The 20325-nt window shown below is 30.1% G+C and overlaps 3 protein-coding genes and 2 long non-coding RNA genes across 6 annotated transcripts; 3 read left to right on the top strand and 2 right to left on the bottom strand.

Moving 5' to 3' along the window:
- Window positions 1-9: 9 nt before the first annotated feature.
- On the top strand, window positions 10-864 carry ND-18 (NADH:ubiquinone oxidoreductase subunit 18). Its single transcript, XM_027350414.2, has 3 exons — window positions 10-171; window positions 235-570; window positions 634-864. Exons 1-3 carry the CDS (start codon window positions 113-115, stop codon window positions 809-811), a joined length of 573 nt encoding a protein of 190 aa, XP_027206215.2. The 5' UTR covers window positions 10-112; the 3' UTR covers window positions 812-864.
- LOC113799729 (uncharacterized) lies at window positions 859-20241 on the bottom strand. The gene is made up of 8 exons (XM_027350419.2): window positions 19561-20241; window positions 8433-9341; window positions 5314-5386; window positions 2792-2975; window positions 2338-2717; window positions 1966-2279; window positions 1830-1887; window positions 859-1771 (listed from the first exon to the last, which is right to left on the bottom strand). The coding sequence occupies exons 1-8, from the start codon at window positions 19648-19650 to the stop codon at window positions 1644-1646; spliced, it is 2136 nt and encodes a 711-aa protein (XP_027206220.2). The 5' UTR covers window positions 19651-20241; the 3' UTR covers window positions 859-1643.
- On the top strand, window positions 5315-6688 carry LOC142646416 (uncharacterized). The gene is made up of 3 exons (XR_012847359.1): window positions 5315-5596; window positions 5653-6459; window positions 6533-6688. It is a non-coding gene; the product is annotated as an uncharacterized LOC142646416 (long non-coding RNA).
- On the top strand, window positions 9459-12066 carry LOC142646415 (uncharacterized). Of its 2 annotated transcripts, XR_012847358.1 has the most exons (4): window positions 9459-9720; window positions 9835-9910; window positions 10016-10548; window positions 10646-12066. It is a non-coding gene; the product is annotated as an uncharacterized LOC142646415 (long non-coding RNA). The 2 variants fall into 2 exon arrangements; XR_012847357.1 differs by having other exon boundaries at window positions 10016-12066.
- LOC142646342 (uncharacterized) lies at window positions 17267-18733 on the bottom strand. Its single transcript, XM_075824974.1, has one exon. It carries the CDS (start codon window positions 18546-18548, stop codon window positions 17409-17411), a length of 1140 nt encoding a protein of 379 aa, XP_075681089.1. The 5' UTR covers window positions 18549-18733; the 3' UTR covers window positions 17267-17408.
- Window positions 20242-20325: the final 84 nt, after the last annotated feature.

Here is a 20325-nt window from a genome sequence, read left to right as displayed (position 1 = left end):
TGCTCGATTTGTTTGTTTTTCTGTTTTTTTTTTTTGGTCGAAAAAACTCATTTGATTTTCAAGTTTTTTTTTCTGTTTTGTTTGATTTTTCCTATTTAATAATTTTAAAATTATGGCTTTTCGACAATTAATCGGATTAACATGGCGACAATTACAATCACATGAATCTAGGTATGTTGCTGGATTTCAAAATCAGATTCCAAGATTGATTTTTGATGTGTTGATTTTCTATAGAATCTTATCAACATCATTACAACGATATAAATCAACATCAATAACAAGAGGTGTATTTCTAGACGGTGAATGTGAAGATAATTCTATTGTTTTAGCCGATCCGGAACAAGTTTCACGTGATCAACAACTTAAAAATTCATATATAACCATTGAAGAACCGAATACATTGTCAAATATATCTGGTGTACCATTGGATCAGGTTGAAGAACGACGTGTTCGAATCTATAAACCAGCCAAGAATGCTATGCAATCCGGTACTTTTGATACACAAAATTGGAAAATAGATTTTGAAAATCGTGCACGATGGGAAAATCCATTGATGGGTTGGACATCAACGTAAGTGAATCAAAGATTTTGAAAATTGTTTCAATTTTTCTTCCTGTTTTAATTTTAAAATAGTGGTGATCCTAATTCCAATCTATATCTTTGGTTTCCAACCAAAGAAGATGCTATTGCTTATTGTGAACGTAATGGATATTATTATGAAGTTGATGAAACACATGAACGTCGTAAATTGAAAAAAACTTATGCAGAAAATTTTTCCTGGAATCGACGAACACGTATTGGTTCGAAATAAAATTTGTCAAAACAACAGTAAAATGAAAATAAATTAGCAACCTGATATTTTAATTTTTAAAAAATTTCATTTATTTCTTTTAAGATTTGTAGATGATCATCAATAGTCAAAAAGGTCAAATATTGCTAAAATGTTTGTTTGTTTGTGTATAAATTAAGACAAAAAAAAGAGAAGAAATTTTCATATAAATTATTGCTTCATCATGTGACATAAAATCAATCAATCAATCAATCAATGATAATTAAACAAAAAAATGAGGCATTTTTTTAAATAAAATCAAAAGATCATCATGTGTGTGTGAGGGCAAGGGTGAAAGGCACATTTGTGATCATCAAAAGAAAAAAGGTCAATATCATAAATTGATTGATAATTTTTATATAAAAAAAATGAGCAAAAATGAATTTGATAAATAGAAAAAAAAATTGTCCAAATATGATGATGATGTTTGATGTTTGATGAAAGGATGGAATAATTTAAAAAAAAATCAAATATATAGACAAAATCAAATTAAATTAATCAAATAAGTTCATCACTATACAAATTGAACAATTTAAAATTTGATGATGTTGTTGTTGTTGATTGTTGATGAAATCAATAATATTTTTTAAGTAGATATGGATATATAATAATAATAATCGAATCAAAATCCAAAGTTTTTTCTTTCTTTCGATTCGTTTTGATGTTTGATAATGTTGCAAAAAAAGGGGGACGGAATACGAATCGCTATTTAAGATTGATTGGCTTGGACAATCAATTTGTGATATCCGATGAGCAATTTGGATATTTGGTCGATTATGAGTATATAAAAGGAATCATCAATTTTTTTTGGTTTTCATTTGTTGCTGCTGCCACTGTTGTTGTTGTTGTTACGATTATTAGTTTGAGCAAATAATATACCATGATAAAGTATGCCATTTATTTCCATACTGACAGTAAGTTGTCCATCTAAAGTTCGGCCATCTATATCATCAACAACAAGGAATAATCAATTGATGGTGAATTGAAATGAATCACATACCTTTGCTTGATATCTTTAGATGTGTACTTGGAAAATTACAAGCATTTAGTAAAAAATTCTAGAAAAAAGATGAAAAAGAAAAATGATGAATGTTTTGTATGTTTTGGTTTGAAATGAAATGAAAAAAAATATATACCTCTTCGCTTAAGAATCGTTTATTAGGCGTAACACCAAATAGATCTTCGTAATTAGTTTTTCTATCTAATGAATTAAGTTTTGCTGATGAACTTGTTGTTGTTGTCATTGTTTCATTGCCAGCAATATTTGTTGATGATGAATTACGTGGATTTATTTCTAGATTGAGCGCTTCATTAGGATTAAGACGATTATGTTGTTGTTGTTGATGATGATGATTATTATTATGATGATGATTATGACTACTACCGCTACCAGGTAATGAATGTGTATAAGGTGTATGATTGGATGATACACTTGCATTATCTTCTTCTCCTATAAAGTAAAGGGTTATTTTTGAAAAAAATTGACCAAAACAATTCTAAAAACATACCGGAAGAATGACCTTGTGATGATGATCGATGATTATGATTATGATGACCATTCAATAAATGTCTAGAGACTAGACTTAAAGGTGAAGATGAATGGCCATTATTATTATTATTGGATGATCCACTATTTACAAACAATGAATTACGATTAAGAAATTGTTGTGCTGCTGCAGCTGATACTGCTGATGATGATGGTGTTTGTAATGCTGATGATGATGATGATGGTAATGGTAATGGTGGTGGTGAATTAGTTAAATCAGGATATTGACCATAACTTGAACGTCTACCTTCACGACGATTACCATCGATTGCCATTTGTAATTCTTCTGGTTGGCTTAATTTTTCTTTTTCACATTCATATGGATATAAATATTTCATATATCTTTTTTTTGTTACGAAAAAAATATATTATCATTTGAACATTATCTGAATCTTTTTTAAAATAATAAAACTTACTGTGTACGTAATGTAAATGCAGCACTTGTTATTGATGATGGTAAACTTAAACCTTTTGTTATTTCACGCCAAATTTTTTTATTTATAACTTCAACTAAACCACCACGTGCAACAACTAATTGATATAATTCATATAAATCTAATACCTGTTTGGCCATTATTGGAATGCGATTGATTGGTGTACCTAAATTAATAATAACCAGTAATAATAAGGTGGAAAACAACAACGAAAAAAACAAAAAACAAAAAAATTATTTATTGATCTATAAGATTAGATATTTTTTTCATAATGAAAATTCAAGACAAAATTCCTAAATAAATAAATAAAAGGGATGAAACAAACAGGAAAAAAATGCATGCAATTAACCCCTCTCTCTCGCTATCAATTTAGATTTCTTCAAAAAATATTTTCATTCATTTTGGCCTAAAGGCCATCAAAGGCCTATCATTGCAACAGAAAAAATTCAATTCGAAACAAGGTTCCAGTCAAACTGGTGCCAGATTTTTTTTCAAATGTTTCTCCTTGAATTTCATATAATTCGTTTTTTATACCAAAAAAAAAAAAGATTTCAATAATGATGATGATGATCGATAAAATATAAAATGAAAAAAAAACTTATAGATTGATTTGATTTGAATGTGGGGGAAAAGGAGGCCTACTTGTGTGTATGTATGGTACAATCAGAAACTGAAATTAAAGAAAAGCCAAGTCAAGGCCAAAGCAATTATATGGCCAATGGACAAGTTAGTTAGTCGGCCAAAAAAAACTATCTTGGTCAGTCAGTCAGCCAACCAACCAGCCAGCCAGTCAGTTAGTCGGCCAAGACCCCTTGATACCCTAGAAAACGAAAATTGATAATCAAACACACACACCACCACCACCAATCAACATAAACCAATTGGGCTAAAAAAAATCATTCGATTGAAATGAAAAAAAACAAAAATTCTTGAGAAACAAATGAAAATGTTCAACAAAAACAAAAAAAACCCAGAAAAATCTATCTAATAATCATCATAATAATAATTGTTGTTTGACTTTGAAATTTAAATATTTTTTCATTTCATTTCATTTGTTACCTGGAAAAAAATAAGCAACGAACAAGGTAAGCAAGTAAAAAAAATGAATGATCAAAAAACACTTATAATAATGGGGTTTATAAAGCGGTTCGCTTTTTTTGATGGTGGCCAAGTGTGTGTGTGGCTATTAATTAAAACTAACCAAACCAAAACAAAACAAAAAACATAGCATTTGGCTGCTTGCTGTGTGTGTGTGTATGTCAAATATTCCAAGGTCTAATGATTAAACAAAAATATCGATGATATCGAAATGAATCGATCGATCGATCGGATTCAGAATCGATTGATTGAAATAACTCTATGTGATTATCAAATCGGTTTTTTTTGTTTGGTTTACCAAAAGGGGTTAAATGTTTTTTTTTTTTCATTCATTTTTGACCATCGTCGTCGCCATTAACCATATGGTTATCATCATTATTTTGAATGTCATTTGGGTTGTTGTTTTAAATCAAAGAATGATAAATAAATTCATATGAAAATCTCTCCTTCATTCGATTTGCTACAAACGAAAAGAAAAAAATGATCAAAAATACTATCGAAACTGAAGAAAGGAAAATTTATCTGAAAAAAAAAGATATTCACCGCCATGTAAAATTATTTCATTTGGTCGTTGTTCGAAAAACAAAAAAACAAATTCATTTGAATAACAAGGTCGATAGTCGATGGTGGTGGTGGTGGTAATATGATCTATTCTGATGAATAATAAGAAGAAAAAACTTAAAGCCATGATGATCATCATCAAAATTTATAACGAAACAAAGTGACTAATAAAAAAAAGAAAATATGACCATCATCAGTTTGATGATCATTGATGATGGTCATCATCAATTGTAAGGTTGTTGGTGTTTTATAAGTCGCACACACAGAAATCGAATGTTTTCTTTTTTGGTTTTTGCCGAATTTACGATGATCACACACATATTCGATTCGTGGTAGATTTGATGTTACGTTTGATCATGATGATGATGATGATCATAAATTTCGAATAATGTTTTTGGGTAATAACGAACAAACGACCCAAAATGTTCACGAGTAATTTAAAATACTATGAATCTTTCTTTCATTTCAATAACTTTCTTTCTGAAAACGGAAAATATTCCGGGAAAAAAGGCTCAACATTCGAATGTTGCTCTGTTTGGTTGCTTTTGCTGTTGATGATGATGTTTTCAGTATTTATCGAAACATCATTATCGAACGAAATAAAAAGCCAAAAAGAAAAGATCATAAATATTGTTGTTTTCTGGCTAAAAAACAAAGCTTCTTTACTCGATTTACTTGAAACAAAAAACGTTCGAAATCAGATGGTCAAATTGTTGTTGTTGTTGTTGTTGTGAAATAAAACAAATTAACAGGAAAAACAGACAAACACACACACGTGATGTGCATTATCCTCAACAGTTATTATCAAAAAAAAAAATTTAAATAAAAGAAATTTTATAACTTACCTCGTTTTTGCATAAAACTAAACAAATCATCCAGGAATGCTTTACGTTTTGGTTCATCACTTATTTCGTATAGCTATATAAACGGAGGATATTGTTTGGGGTTGAAATAGAAAAGAACGAATAGAAAAAAAATCCGGTCATTAACATTCGAAATAGAAAAAAAGGGTATCTTTGAAATGGAACCATAAATATATGGATAAAAATGTTTATCGATGATCATTATCATCCATTTTTGATGATTATAATTATTCAACAAAAAAACAATAATCATCATCATCATCAGGTATGATTATCATATCAAAAAAAACTAAAAATTTTTGACATCAAATTTATTTCCAGAGAAATAACCATCATTGGTGCGATATATAGATGATGAAGAAGAGAATCATCAAACCGTGACATTATCATCAATGATCATTGATAATCAAAAAACAAAAAAAAACAGCAAAAAATAATCATCAAAAATGCTAATAACAAGAAATAATTAATTCCAATCTTTTCAATGTTTTCGTTCATCATCAACAAAACAAAACAAAATCATCATCAACAAATAATGATCATCAAAACAGATGGTAGATAATAATAATTATCATTATAATATTTTGTTTTTGTTTTGGAATGAAATGAAATGAAATGAAAATATCCTTCAACTTGTCATACAACTTTTGTTTGTCATCATCATTTTTTTCCTCGCTGATGATCATTGGTGAACGATGATGTATTGTTATCATGGACACGTGTCATTTGGAGAAAATTTGTTTTTTGTTTCGCCAAGAGGTGATAGTGGTAATTTGCATAGATTAATCATCATGTAAGACCAACGAAAAAAAATTGGATCGAATTAATATGATGATGATTGTTTCAATCTAAAAAGTTATGTTTCTTTACCATTGTTTTATCGGTCTATAATTAGAAAAGTTTTTCTTAAAATCCTTTTCCAAAATATGTTTGGTGGCTATAATTAGTGGCCCCGAATGAATGAAGAATTTGTTCAATCAAACCAGAAATTTTTTTTTCTTCTTCATCATATCAACAATCGAGTGATGAACGAATCAAGAAATTGTTGCTCAATTTATCGAGTGGAACATTATGAATTTAAGAAGAAAAAAATTGCTTCCACCATCACCGCTTCGATTTTTTTTCTTCGTAAGTTTTTTGTTTTGTTTTATGTTTGACTCAATTGATTTGCTGTTTTGTTTTTTTTTGTCTAATATGAAAGAATTATTATGATTTTCAAAAGTTGATCATAAATTTTACGCATTATTAATCTACCGAATCCAAATCAACAACAACAACAGAAAAAAAATTACCAAAAATTGATGATGACGACGAAGTTTTTCTCTCTCTTTTTTTCAATTGTTTTTTATGATTATTATCATCATCAAAAGACTGCCTCTTTTTTGTTTGTCTGAAAGAGGCAGTCTTTTGATAATTTTTATTTTCAAAATGATTGAAAAAGGGGAAAAGAGAATGAGAGAAAATTGATTGATTGATTAACCAAATTGATCAATCGATCGAATCATTTTTTTTTGTACTCAAAAAACAAGTTACGCAAAAACGAATTGAATCCTATATAAAACTTTTTCAAAATGAATTGAAATTGAATGATGATTGTAATTGGATCAATCTTCATTCAAAACAAAAAAACAACAATAATTCAAGTCAATATGTTTGACTAATTAATTCTTATTTCATTTCAAATTCATTTCAATTCAAACCAATCAATTATGAACCAGCCATGCGAGATGAGCACTAAGCAATCTTTTTTTTTCCTTATTTCATTTCATTATTTCATTTCATTTTTATATTTCATTTCTTTGATATTCATCATGATCATTATATTTTCCTACCAGAAAATTTTATTCAAAAGAGAGAGAAATTGATATATTGATGATAGCTGAGAAACGATCAAAAATTCAAAAAACAACGAAATATTTTCTTTCTCTCCTTGCATTCAAGCTATCATAATTATTATTATGATTAATAATTAGAGAATGATAATAACAAGAAACAAGAAGAAATCAACTTTGAAAATGGCAAATGATTAAATGAAAAAAAAGATAGTTAATTATGATGATGGTTCTTTGTATAATCAAAAAAACAAATAAAATTTCTTAAATGTTTGACGTCATGTTTATCCAAAATGTGATCAATGATAAATATGATCTGTTGTTGTTGTTGTTGTTTAATCATCAAATAATTAATTGATTTTTTTTCTCCAGTTTTCGGCTAAAATTTTAAAAATTAACTCAAAAATCCTGATCCGAAGTCGGAAACAACTATATTAACCTAAATTGTCTTTTTTCTATTTCAACAATCAAAAAAAAAAAAAAAACATTCGAATTCGAATGTTTATGTGTCACCCCTATTTCTTTCTCTCATCCTCTTCTCCCCCAAAAATCAATCATTTACATTATGAAAATATTTTTTATTTTTTTTTGGCCACTTTTGCTTATAATTTAATTGTTCCTGTTTAAAAAGAAAAAAACTTTATTTTCTCAGTTTTATAGCCTGAGAAAATAAAAATTTTCGTTTTTTTTTGTTGTTTGTGTATTGTTGACCATTCTTGAGTGAGAAATAAAGAAAGAATAAAAAGGCCAGACAATCATCATCGATGATGGTGGTAAAGGTCGAAGAATATATCTAAACATACACAAATAACGATAATATTGAATAACCAACCCAATCAAGGCTACTTATCATCATTGTCGGCAAGGTTTTGGTTTGTATACACATCATTATCAAGGTGGAAAATAAAAAAAAAAATCAACCACCTGTGTGTGAACAATATTGATCACCAATTTTTTTTTGATGATGATGATGATTGTCGATTAATGTTTCTGTTCAACAATAATCAAATAAATTTAGTAATTTGAATTTTGTTTTTTTTTTCAAAAAAAATTTTCCAACCATCATTGGATGTAATATTACATTGGGGACACCCATTAGGTAAATATTAATCGATGATTATTTGTTTTTACGTTTTTTTTCTTTCTCTCACTATTTTTTTTTTTTGTTTCTCAGTCTTTTTAGATTGACTCTCAGGATCGTTTTGTTTTCTTAAAAACTTTCTTTGAACGGAAATTCAAAAAAAATGACGAATCTTAGAAAAATCATACCTGTTTAAATTGTTCTTCATAAGTATAGCCTTTTCCTGGTTCAATGCTTTGAATATGCATTGCTGATGATGTTGATGGTGATGTTGTTGAATGATTCGATGAACCTGATGTTTGACTTGGTGATGCTGATGAATGATGATTATTATTATTATGATTATGATGATTATGATTATGATGATGATGATGATGTGGATGATGATGATTATTCATTAATGCCGTATTTAATTGATGACCAAATGTATTTGTATTAAAACCACCGGATGATGCTAAATTACCAACCGATGCAGCTAAATTAGCAAAATGTGCTGCAGTTGGTAAACCGGCAGCTGCTGCTGCAGCAGCCATTTGTGCTGCTTGTCGTTGCATTGCAACTAACATTAATTCACGTTGATGATGTTCAGATTTAAAATTATTCATATCAGATAAATCATCCATTATCAATGATGAATTATTATCATTCATATTTTCATGATGCTGTTCGTCGTCATCCTCATCTTCACCATCATCATCATCCTCATTATCTGAATGTCGTTGACGATGTTTTTGTTGTTGTTGTTTAAAATGTCTTGATAATAATTCAGTAGCAACTTGTTCAGTAGTAACATTTAAATCTGTTTCCGATTTTAAACGATTCATTGCATTTAATAATGTTGTTGCTGCAACAGCAGTTGCTGTTTGTATATTATCTTCCGTTATAATACCGTTATTATCATTTTGTGTCATAATATTTGTTTTATCATCATCATCCTCATCACCCTCATCAACAATATTTGAATGATTATCATCTTCACCATCACTTCTATTATCATCAAAATCATTGCCATCATCCGATAATTCTTCTTCTTCTTCTTGTTCTTCTTCATGGCCATCATCAACATAACCATTTTTCGCTGTATTATGGATATCATTCTGTAAATAGAAAAAAAAAGAAATTAAATATCAAAAAAACAATGTAAGAATGATCAATGATTATTTTGAAAAATATTAATTAATTATGTTTTTGTTTTTTTTGTTTTTAGCAACCCAAAACCAAAAATTTTTTTTCATTAATCCATTGTATTAGATGATGATGATGATGAAGAATTCATAATTAGTCTGACCATCATCATCATCAATGATAATCATCATGCTGTGTGTTTATGAAGAAAAAATTTTCTAGATTCATTCATTTATTTCAAAGATTTTTTCTACTTCGTCTTTCCCAAATGGTCAAACCAACAACAACCAGAAAACAATTTGACCTGATGACATGAACAATTTATGAAAATCTTTTTTTTTGGAAAAAATGGTATGTATTTTCATTTTGCTGCTTACCCAAATGTAAAAAATATTATTTTATTTATAAGTAACATATCATATCATTGTTTCTCTCGTTTGTTACATATTTTTTCCCCTTATTTAGAGAGAGAGAAAGATATACGAAAATGAATAGATATACAATCGTGTCAAACACACACAAATATCATCGAGGATCGGAGGTCAGTACCAAACATAGTTTTCTTTCTTAGAGATATAAAGACAATAATGATGATGTTGAATAAATGGAATTGATATTAATCATCATAATTTTTTTTTTTTGGTAGGGGGGATATGATATGATATGCATGTATGTACCTGATGATGATGATGATGATGATGATGATGTATAGAGATTATTAATTATAAATCATCACCAACAACAAAAAACAGGCAGTCAGGCTAAACGAACAAGATATGTTTAGTTCAACCATAGAGAGAAAAAGATGAAAAAACAAACAAACAAATAAAAATGGACAATTGTAATATTGAAATCCTTCAAATTAAGGGAGAAGTAAGCAACAAACAGAAAAAATTGAAAGAAACCAATGTCGAAATAGAAAAAAACGGGCAAGACATATTTCGATTATTCAAAAAAAAAAAGATTGAAGAAATCATAAATGAATGAAATGATGAAAATGAAATAAACAAAAATCACGATTCCAATCATCATGATCATATAAAAAACAACAAAAAAAAACAAATGATATCATTGATCATAATCGAATCGATTATTGGCCAAAGAGAAAGACCAGAAAAAAAATGACCAGAAATATGAAAAAAAACTAAACAAGACAAGCGCCCTGGTTGTTCGATTGCTGTATGTTTTATTTGGCTGAAAACATCTGAATTTGATTAATCCATTTGTTGATAATGTTTTTTTTTCAAACTTAATTTTCTCTCGAATAATCAAGTAGTGCTATCAAAAGTTGTTCAACGAAGAAAAATTGATTAATTTAAATGAATTTTTCATCATCATCAACAAACATCATCGATTGACCCGAACAACCACCATCATTTTTATAGACAGCCAATAAACTTTGTATGTATTATTGGATACATCGTATGATCTGAAGGATGCTAAAGACAATAGAGTTTATCATTTGAAATATTTTCGAATGAGAAGGAGAAAAAAACATTCATCACTTGTCAATTTTTTTTTTTGGGTAACAAACAAACAAACAAAATTTGCTAATCAAAAGAAAAAAAAATTGAAATTTCCTCATCCCCCCTCCTAATCATGATTATTATTAATTACATCAATTTCCAAAGAAAAAAATCGAATGATCATCAACAACAACAACAACAGGGTATCAAATGAATGAATATTGAATTGAATTCTTCTCCCCCCCACTCACTTACCACAAAAGACAATTATCAATCAATACCCAATCAAAAGAAGAAACTTGAACTTTGAATTTTTCAACACACAGAGAGAGGGGAACAAAGAACAAAAGAAAAAATTCAACAAGTTTGTCAAAAAAAAAAAAAAAAATTCATTGCAATCAATATTTCAAAAATCGTAATGATAATGGCCCTCCTTTTTTGTTGTTGTTGTTATTGATGACTCCCCCACATTATCTTTTTTTTTCCCAAAAAAAAAAAAGAAAAAAATTGATGAAAAACGATTTGTTTACATATCGTCTTGCAATTCACACACTGAGTGCACTGAATGTGTTATTAAATCAATAATCAAATCGATTGAATCGAATGATGATTGCCACCTTTAATTCGAAATGAAAAATCATTTTCGAATAAAAATGGCAAACTATTCCAGTAATGTTTCCTCAAATTTTCTCATCATCATCATCTTCGACACTCGACTTGAAATTTTCAGCCATGGCGGCGTCTACGGTGACAACAAGCGAAAAAAGCAAAGAAAAACAAGTGAGAGAGAGAGAGAGAGAGAGAGAGAGAGAGAGAGAGAGAGAGAGAGAGAGAGAGAGAGAGAGAGAGAGAGAGAGAGAGAGAGAGAGAGAGATGTCAAATAAATAGTGTTATTACCGAACCGAAAAGCAAAAAAAAAAATCATTCATAATGCTAATCATTAATGTATTATAATGGGCCATCACATCACATCTTTTTTTTTCATTTCATTTATCACCAACAAAAAGAAGAAACTTGAAAACAAAAATTGACTCCACTCTCGAATCCATATTATTATATTTAACAAAAACTAGATTTCTCACACATCGATTGCCATCTTAATTATCACCATTTTTTCGTTTCGTTTTGTTTTCTGGCATCATCATCATCATCATAATTCATTTGGATAATTATTATTATTACCACACATCTCAACATGTTTATATTTGATATTTGATTTTTTCATATAAAAATTTATCCTATTATAGGTCTTTTTTTATTTAATATTGAAAATGATGACTAAAAATGAATGAATGACTGAATGATGATGATTTTGATCGATTGGCTTGATGATGATCATCATCATCATCAAAATTATCATCATCATTAAAAATGAGGAGGTTTCTTCTTTTCATTCATTCAACCAATCTTCATTTGAAAAAAATGATTGGCTTATAAAAAATGTGGTGTGGCTTAATTCATTTCATTATAAAAAATAATAACCAACCAACCACCACCTTATTATATAATAATCCCTGCCTCAAAAACGCACATACACAAATGACATGACACATTGGTCAATGTATAATGACAAAAAGTCTTTTTTTTAAAGTCTGAAATGACCATTAAGTTTTTTTTTATTTATTTCAATTCAAAAAAAAAAAAAAATGGTATCAAATTTCATTTGATATTTGAAAAATTTGGAAAAATATAAACCAAATGTGTTTACCACATGTGTGTGTCGTCATCATTTTTTTTTCTTTGCAAAATTGTCGTCAATCAATTCAAAATACATCCGTTCAATTTATTCTTTTTTTTTAAAAAAACTTTTAAAAAAGATGATGATACACACACACAAACTCATACCACTACTTTCATCATATAAACACAGACACACATTTTTTGTGAATTTAAATGATGATGATCATCAAATTTGATCGAGTTATATTATTATTGATGATCATCATCATGATCATCATAATAATCTTAAATTCCATGGAATCCATAAATAGCATAGCGCACATATCATCATTATTTAAATGAAAAAAAAATTTATTCAAAGACGAAGAAAAAAAAGAAAAAACCATGAGGCGAGAATCATCATTGAAATGAAATAACTTTTTTTTTCTTCTCTGAACAAACAACCATTGAATATTGAATTCAACAAGCGAGAAAGAAAAATAATAAATAAATTTTCTTGATTTTAGAGCGAAAGCAAAAAAAAAAAATATAATAAATTGATCGAGTATGTTTTTGGTAATTTGAAGAGGACCAGAAAATGATCAAAAAAAAAATTTTTATTTTATTTTTTGAATTTGAATTTCGAAACAAAACAAATGTGTGCCATATGTTGATCTCTCGTTTATTTGATCTTTTTTCTGATTTGCATTAAAGTTTCGAAAGAAGAAGAAGAAGAAAAAAAACTTAATTTCATTTCATTTTCAAATCTAAATTGTTGACAGCCCGATTTTTTTTTTCTGTTTTTGGATTTGACACCAGCCAAAATCAACGACAATTGGAAAGAAAAAGAAATGAAAAACATAATTCATTTTTTGTTGTTGTTGGAAAGAATTATCAAATTTTTTTAGTCAAATGTGAGGGGGGGAGAAAGGAATAAGGAATTAAAATATTTTTTTTTTGCATTTTTTATAATCGTCATCGAATGTAAAAAACATTTTTCATTCGTTCGCTATATGTTTTTGGTTTTGCCTTCGGGCAATAGGATTTTTTGTTTTGATGGTCAAATATTATGAGGAGGACATTGCAAAAAACTGACCATCATCATCATCATCATTATGATTATTATCGTCTGTATCGATCATTTTGAATGTTAATCAACAACCACTACCAGCAGCAAATATGCAGGACAACATGGCTACAAAAATTGAAACTTTCAAGAAAAGGTCCAATCGAAATTTGGTCGAAATTGATATCAAAAAAAAATTCGTGGTAAATTTTTTTAAGCAATGTGCGCACATGGTATTAATCAGAAAAGAAATGAAAATTCCATGGTCATTTGAAAAACAAAAGGAAAAAAAAAATTTTTATGGTCCCTTTGTTGATCAACATGGTTTTTTAGCGCTTTCGAGGAATGATGAAAAATGAAAAATTGATTTCTAAATGTCGAGAGAATTCTGGTTCAACCAAAAATCAAATCCATTTGATACATCGACCGTTAAGTTAAGAAAAATTGATGCCCACGCCATTTTATTTTTAATGGAGCATAGTACATTTAATCTTTCCAAACAAAAAAAGAAGAGGAAAAAGTTAGAGAGAGAGTGAGAGTGAGAGTGTTAAGATTGCCATATTGCAATCAAACAAATATTAATTGCCATGTTCATTTCTTCATTTCTTTTCCCAAAAAAAAAAACAAACTTTTGGTGATATCTGGCTGTCATTTGTATATGTATGGTGTTGGTGGTGTGTGTGTGTGTAATAATAATAATAATAATATTTATTACTGTGCGCTATCCGAAGATATTTGCACTATTTAAGTAAAATAAAATAAAGTATAAAATAAATGTAAAGTGTAAAAAGTGTTATGTATTTACATGTGTGTAAGTTGTGTTGTGTATCATGATTTGTTTGAAATACAGTTCTTTGCACATTCTAGTAAATTTTTTATATTTTTGTTTTGATTCTGTGAATTTTGTTGTGGATGTATCATGTGGAAAATATTTTGATGTAATGTTTGTGTTTAAAGGACAAAAGATTGTGTGTAATGATGTTTCTTCTTCTCCACATTGGCAACATGGGTGTGTGTTTATGTTGATTTTGTGTAGATAGTAAGCAAAAGGACCATGGCCTGAGAAGAAGGGTGTAGTGTATCTGTTAGGTGTTACGAATTTTGGGATGTTTGTGTCGAAGAAACTTTTAAATGTCACATTTGAATTAGTCAACAGGTATTTGAATTTTGTATTTATGTGGTGTTCGGTTACATTAGCGATTAGCTCATTTAAGAATTGTCTGTCTTGTATGTTGGTGTCTTTAATCATGTTAAATCGTATCACTTTTGTATGAAGAAAGTCTGTTAATAATGGAATGTTGGCAAGCAAATGTGTTATGTACAATGGTGTGGTGACGTATGCGAATATGCATCTCTTTATTATTTGGTATTGCAGGGAATTTAGACGGTTGGCGTCCTTAGTGGTGATGTGTGGGTACCACACTTCCGCGCCATAGGCCAGAGCCGGTCTGATCATTGATTTTAGTAGGATGATTCTTTTTTGGGCATCGATCCCCCAGGTTTTTCCGCAGTATGTATATATTGCATTTTTTAGTCTGTTTCCTTTGGCGATGATGTAGTTGACGTGGCCTTTGAAGTCTAGTTTGTTGCGGTGTCGATGATTTCTTATGATGACTCCAAGTATTTTTATCTCTGATGAAGGTTGAATGATGGTGTTGTTGAAATGAATTGGTATTTTTTCGTTGTTGTGAAGATATAAGACGTTGGTTTTTGGCAGACTGATTTGTAGCTTAACTTTTTTGCACCAGTTGTTAGTGAAGTCGAGACATTTGTGAATTTTGTTCCTCAGTTTGACTAGATCATTTTCCCAAATTATGATTGTAATATCGTCGGCAAAGGCTACTGCTTTGGCGTTGTCGATGTTGAAGTTTTTAAGTAAGTCGTCAAGCAGAATGTTCCATAATGTTGGTGAGAAGATACCCCCTTGGGGGCATCCTTTGGAGATGTTTTTTCTGCATTTATTGGTTGAGTGCGAGAATTCCACTATTCTGTTTGATAAATAAGATTGGATTAATTTTAAAATGTCTGATGGGACTTTGTGACGGTCTAATTGTTTAATGATTGCAGGAAACCAGGCGTTATCAAAGGCCCCAGCTATGTCTATTGTTATAATTGCAACTTTGTGAGATGATTTATATTGTAAGGCTGTATTGGTAATGTCCATTAATGCTGATGTCGTAGATTTTCCTGGAGTAAAACCGTGTTGATTTCTGCTTAGAATGTCGTTTTGCTGGTAATAAAGACTAAGTTCTTTATGGATAAGTTTTTCGAAGATTTTACCGAGGTTTGAAGAGAGACAGATTGGACGATATGATTTAGGATCGTTGTAGTCTGTTTTATACGGTTTTTTGAGAACTTTTACAAAGCTAATTTTCCATGCTGAAGGGAAGTAGCTTAATTCAGTACACTTGTTGAAAATTGTAGTCAGAATTGGCAAGATGATATGAGCTGATTTTTTAATCATGTTGTTGCTGATTGAGTCGATGCCCGGAGCTTTTTTCGGGTTTAGTTTTGAGATGATAGCTGAGATTTGTTCCTCGCTAAATTTGATTTGTTGGGTGTTTGAGTAGTTAATTTGATGCTTTCGGATTTCGCGGTTTTCGTTTGAATCAGATGAGCTATCGTCGTCAGGAAAAAGTTTGTTTAGAATTTTCTTCATTGTCGGTATTTGATCGCGTGCTAGCACATTTAGAATTGGAAGGTCGTGATCGGTTTTTGCTATGTGTTGTTTTATCATTTTGAAGGTGTTCCCAAATGCAGAATTATTTTCTACTTCTTCGATGAAAAGAAGCCAACTGGCTTTTCGAGCTTTGTTTATAGCGTTAATGTACGCATTTCTTGTTGAGGTGAAAGTTGGTTTGTCAACTCTTGGATTGTTTGAGTTTTTATCGCGGTAGTAAAGATTTCTGATGTAATGGAAATGATTTTTGAGGGTTTCTAATTCGTTGTTCCACCAGTGTTGTGATTGGTTTTTGAAACGGAATGATTTAGTTTTGAGGGAATGATGCGCTGCTTCTCTAAGTATATTAGTGATGCTTTGAATAGCGAGATCGATATCAGATACTGATGTTGCTTTATTGACTTTTTCTAGCGTTGAAATTAAATGCGGTAGATCAATAGATTCGACATATTTTTCCCAGTCCGCGTTGGTCTCTTGGAATTTCCAAGTAGTATTGATTGTTTTTTTCAGGAATTTTGTAGGTATTGATATGTCGAAGATGATACCAGTGTGATCAGAAATCTGGGAAAGTTGGTTGGATTTCCAGTTGAAAATAAGGCTATGTGAATGTTTGTTAGTTATTGTTAGGTCAATTATACTACTGCCCCTGCAAGTAGGACTGCGATTGTTGTGTACCAAAAGGTCGTTGTTGTCGATAATATCGGTGAGTTTTTTACCATTATTATTTGTGAAGCGATCGAACCATACTGGGCTTCTAGAATTTAGATCGCCGCAGATGATGATTGGTAAATTTTTGAATTTGTTTAGCAGAGATTGAAAGAATTCTATGTGAATATCGCTCAATTGATTTGGATGTATGTAGAGATTTGCGATGATTATTGGTTTGGATTCGGTTTGAATCATAATAGTTGTTGCAAAAGTGTTGGTGAAATCGTTGAGCAAACTAGTTGATAAGCTGGGATTTATCACTACTGTGGCTGTGTAGATGGCTGATGAGTTTTGCTGATGATGATATATTGTTGATTTCATGTTAAAGATGGCTTTGTCGTTCAATGTATATGGTTCTTGCAGCAGGATAATGTCAATGTTGTGTTTGTTGATTAAGGACTTGATTTCGTTCGAGGCTGTTATGCTTTTTCTTAAATTTTGTTGTAGGATTTTAATCTTTTTAGATTCCATTTGAGGTTGATTTACGCGAGATTATTTTGATTTCGTGGTCAAGTCCAGTGTAGCACGTTTTTTGGATTAGTTTTTTGATTTGGTCACTGTATAGGGGACATTCTTTGTTGTTTGGTAAATGATCGGTGTTATTCTTGTATTTAGGATGCGATGAACAATTTTGGCAACGGGTGATTTTTGTACAGTTGTGATCGCCTTTGGCACCGCAGGTGATGCAGGATATTTGGTTTTTGCACTGATTGGAACTGTGATCGAATTGGAAGCACTTTTGACATTGTCTAATAAAAACTCTATCCTTTACTCTTGCCACTTGTATGTCAGTGTAAATTTGTCCAGTTTGCATGATTGTTTCATAGACTTTCGGACAAACTCGAAGTACAACATCTTGCACGTCTGTGTTTGATTTTATGGCGAAAAGTACTTGCATTTTCTTTTCGCAACCGTTTAGCTGAGGGTTCATATTGCATATGATTTCGGGTAATTCTTTGATATTGGTGATTTTTGATATTGCTTTTAGCACGACGGTTGGGTCGAGTGGGGTTGGTTGGTAGATCGATGCAATGTTGTTTAGTTGATCAAACTCTTTGAAGTCTTTTATTAATTGGTCGATGTCTTCTTCAGGTGGAAGCTTTATTATTGCGCCATTTTTGGATTTGATGATTTTGTTGATTTTGAATGGTCGATTTTCGTTTCTTGTGTGCTTGATGGCATTGTTGGTTTGTATAAGGATGTTTGTTGGGGATTGATCGTCATTTGCAGAGATGATTATGGTTTTTTCTTCGATACCTTTTTGTTTCTGATGAATTTGTTGATTGAGATGGTCTGTATTCTTTACAATCTGAGCAAAACTTGGTTGTTGTCTTGTCTTATTAGTTGATATAATGTTTGTGAGCTCGGTCATGAGTTGTTGATTTGTGTCATTTAGTTGATTTTGAACAGCGACTTCTTTCATTGTTGCGATTTCGCATGTGATTAGTTGGATAATGGTTGAGATATCTTTAATGTCCGATTTGTTTATTTGTTTGCTTGTTGAGTTATATTTGTCTTTCAGCTTTTGGGTGATTTGTTGCAATCTTGACGAAAGACTTGTTTCCAAGTCGTCTAATTTCTGAAGTATATTATCACACATTTTTGGACTAATTCCAACTCGATTGAGCTGATGATGGTACCAAAAGAATTCTTGTTCTACGAACTTTAAGATGAGCTCTGAAAAGAGCTGTTTTAGATGATGAAGATAAGATACGATAAGAAAAATTGGAGATATGAAAAAATGAGAAATCAAAACACGTGTGCTCACTTCGACATGCACGCCACCTTTTTAAATTGTGTGTGTGTAATGAAATGGCTAAATATGAATACGAAAAAAATGCGTAAATCAGAGGGGGGGAGGAAAAAGAAATTCTTTAAATCATCATCATCATAGGCCACCATTTATATTTGAAATTTTTATTTTTCTATTTTAGCTATAAATATTTGAAATTATTTTCAATTTCTTTGGCTTTATTTCAACCACGACCGACTATGATGATGATGATGAAAATTCATCATCAGACTTTTAAACACAGAATTTTTTTCATCCAGAATGTGTGTAATTAATTTTATCAACAAAAATAACAGCAAAAAAATTTCAACATTGCCAAACACTATGGATTTGATTTAGAAAAAAAATTTTTTTATAGAAAAAAAATTACAGAATATTTCGACGCATTCGATTCATTATCATCATTATGATGATTAACTGACTGACTTAATGAATTCGGAAAGAAGAAGAAGCAGCAGCAGAACAGAATTTGATTGCCAGAATTTTTTCGCTACCAACTTTCAAAATTTCATCAAGCATCAATAAATGAAATGAAGAGAAAATTTCTGATCAATTAACAAACACAAATCAAATGTTGTTAATTACTTTATTTACAGCAAAAAACAAAACAAAAATTTCACATTTGAACAAAACACCTACATAAAATTCGGTTGACAATTTAATTTTGTTTAAATTTTTTTGTTTTGTTTTATTTGGTTGGTTGTTTTTTTTCCGGAAAGAAATTGCCATCAATGATGGCAACCATAATTAAATCAAATATGGAGTGTTAAGGGTTAATATCAAAAATCAAATTGGGTGGAAATAGTTGACATTAACTTACATTTGTCGTTGTATCCATATCGCTTCCACTTTCATCACCACCACCACCACCACCATTACCATCACCATCATCGGTTATTTGGCTATCCATAACTGATGATGGATATGATGGTATCGGTATACGATTTTTGACACGAATTTTGAATGAAAATTATGGTTTTGTTTTTTTTTCACGATTAAAATTTGACAACAACCGATGACACCGAAAAAAACAACAATTGTAAACAAATCAAAACAAAAAACATCCACTCAATGATGATAATTGAAACGTTGAAAATAAACAAACAAACATCAATCGAAGCAAACAAACACAAACTGATCAATAATATTGATTGAAAAAAGGGAAGAGAAAAATAGCCACGTTGTTTTTCGAAGAAATCAATACATTTTTTGTTTTTGTAAATGATAATTATTATTTTAAAGAAAATTAAAAAACAAAACAACAACAACAAAAAAACTAATTAAAATTTTCTTTTATCACGCAAATACAACCAAATGATAAATATGAAATCGAAAAACAAAACGTAAACCAAAAACGTAAACATGCAAATGACGACTGAACATGATAATTTTGTTCACCAATTTCATTTCACCATCATCCATCAATCGATCAAAATTTTAATTTTTCTCTCTTTCTTCGTTGTCTCCGCACTGGTTTTGGGTATGGCTGTATTTTATTTTTTTTCCTGTATCTATCAGCTGCCGCTGTTTTTGTTTTTCGAAACAAAAAAAGCGTGTTTATGTGTATACTCAATGATATAAGTTA

Source organism: Dermatophagoides pteronyssinus, unplaced genomic scaffold (assembly GCF_027571235.1).
Source record: "Dermatophagoides pteronyssinus isolate colony J.1.1.1.1 unplaced genomic scaffold, Derpt_VIB-CSIC_2022.12 sq0003, whole genome shotgun sequence".
NCBI classification, from domain to species: domain Eukaryota; kingdom Metazoa; phylum Arthropoda; class Arachnida; order Sarcoptiformes; family Pyroglyphidae; genus Dermatophagoides; species Dermatophagoides pteronyssinus.
The sequence above is the reverse complement of the archived record's forward strand: the minus strand, read 5'-3'. Positions and strand labels throughout refer to the sequence as shown.

Coding starts and splice junctions, on each gene's coding strand:
- ND-18 (XM_027350414.2), top strand. CDS start 113: ATGGCTTTTCGACAATTAATCGGATTAACATGGCGACAATTACAATCA. Junction 172..234: donor TTACAATCACATGAATCTAG/GTATGTTGCTGG, acceptor GATTTTCTATAG/AATCTTATCAACATCATTAC. Junction 571..633: donor TTGATGGGTTGGACATCAAC/GTAAGTGAATCA, acceptor ATTTTAAAATAG/TGGTGATCCTAATTCCAATC.
- LOC142646342 (XM_075824974.1), bottom strand. CDS start 18,548: ATGTGTGATAATATACTTCAGAAATTAGACGACTTGGAAACAAGTCTT.
- LOC113799729 (XM_027350419.2), bottom strand. CDS start 19,650: ATGGATAGCCAAATAACCGATGATGGTGATGGTAATGGTGGTGGTGGT. Junction 5,387..8,432: donor ATGAAGAACAATTTAAACAG/GTATGATTTTTC, acceptor CCGTTTATATAG/CTATACGAAATAAGTGATGA. Junction 2,718..2,791: donor GCATTTACATTACGTACACA/GTAAGTTTTATT, acceptor AACAAAAAAAAG/ATATATGAAATATTTATATC.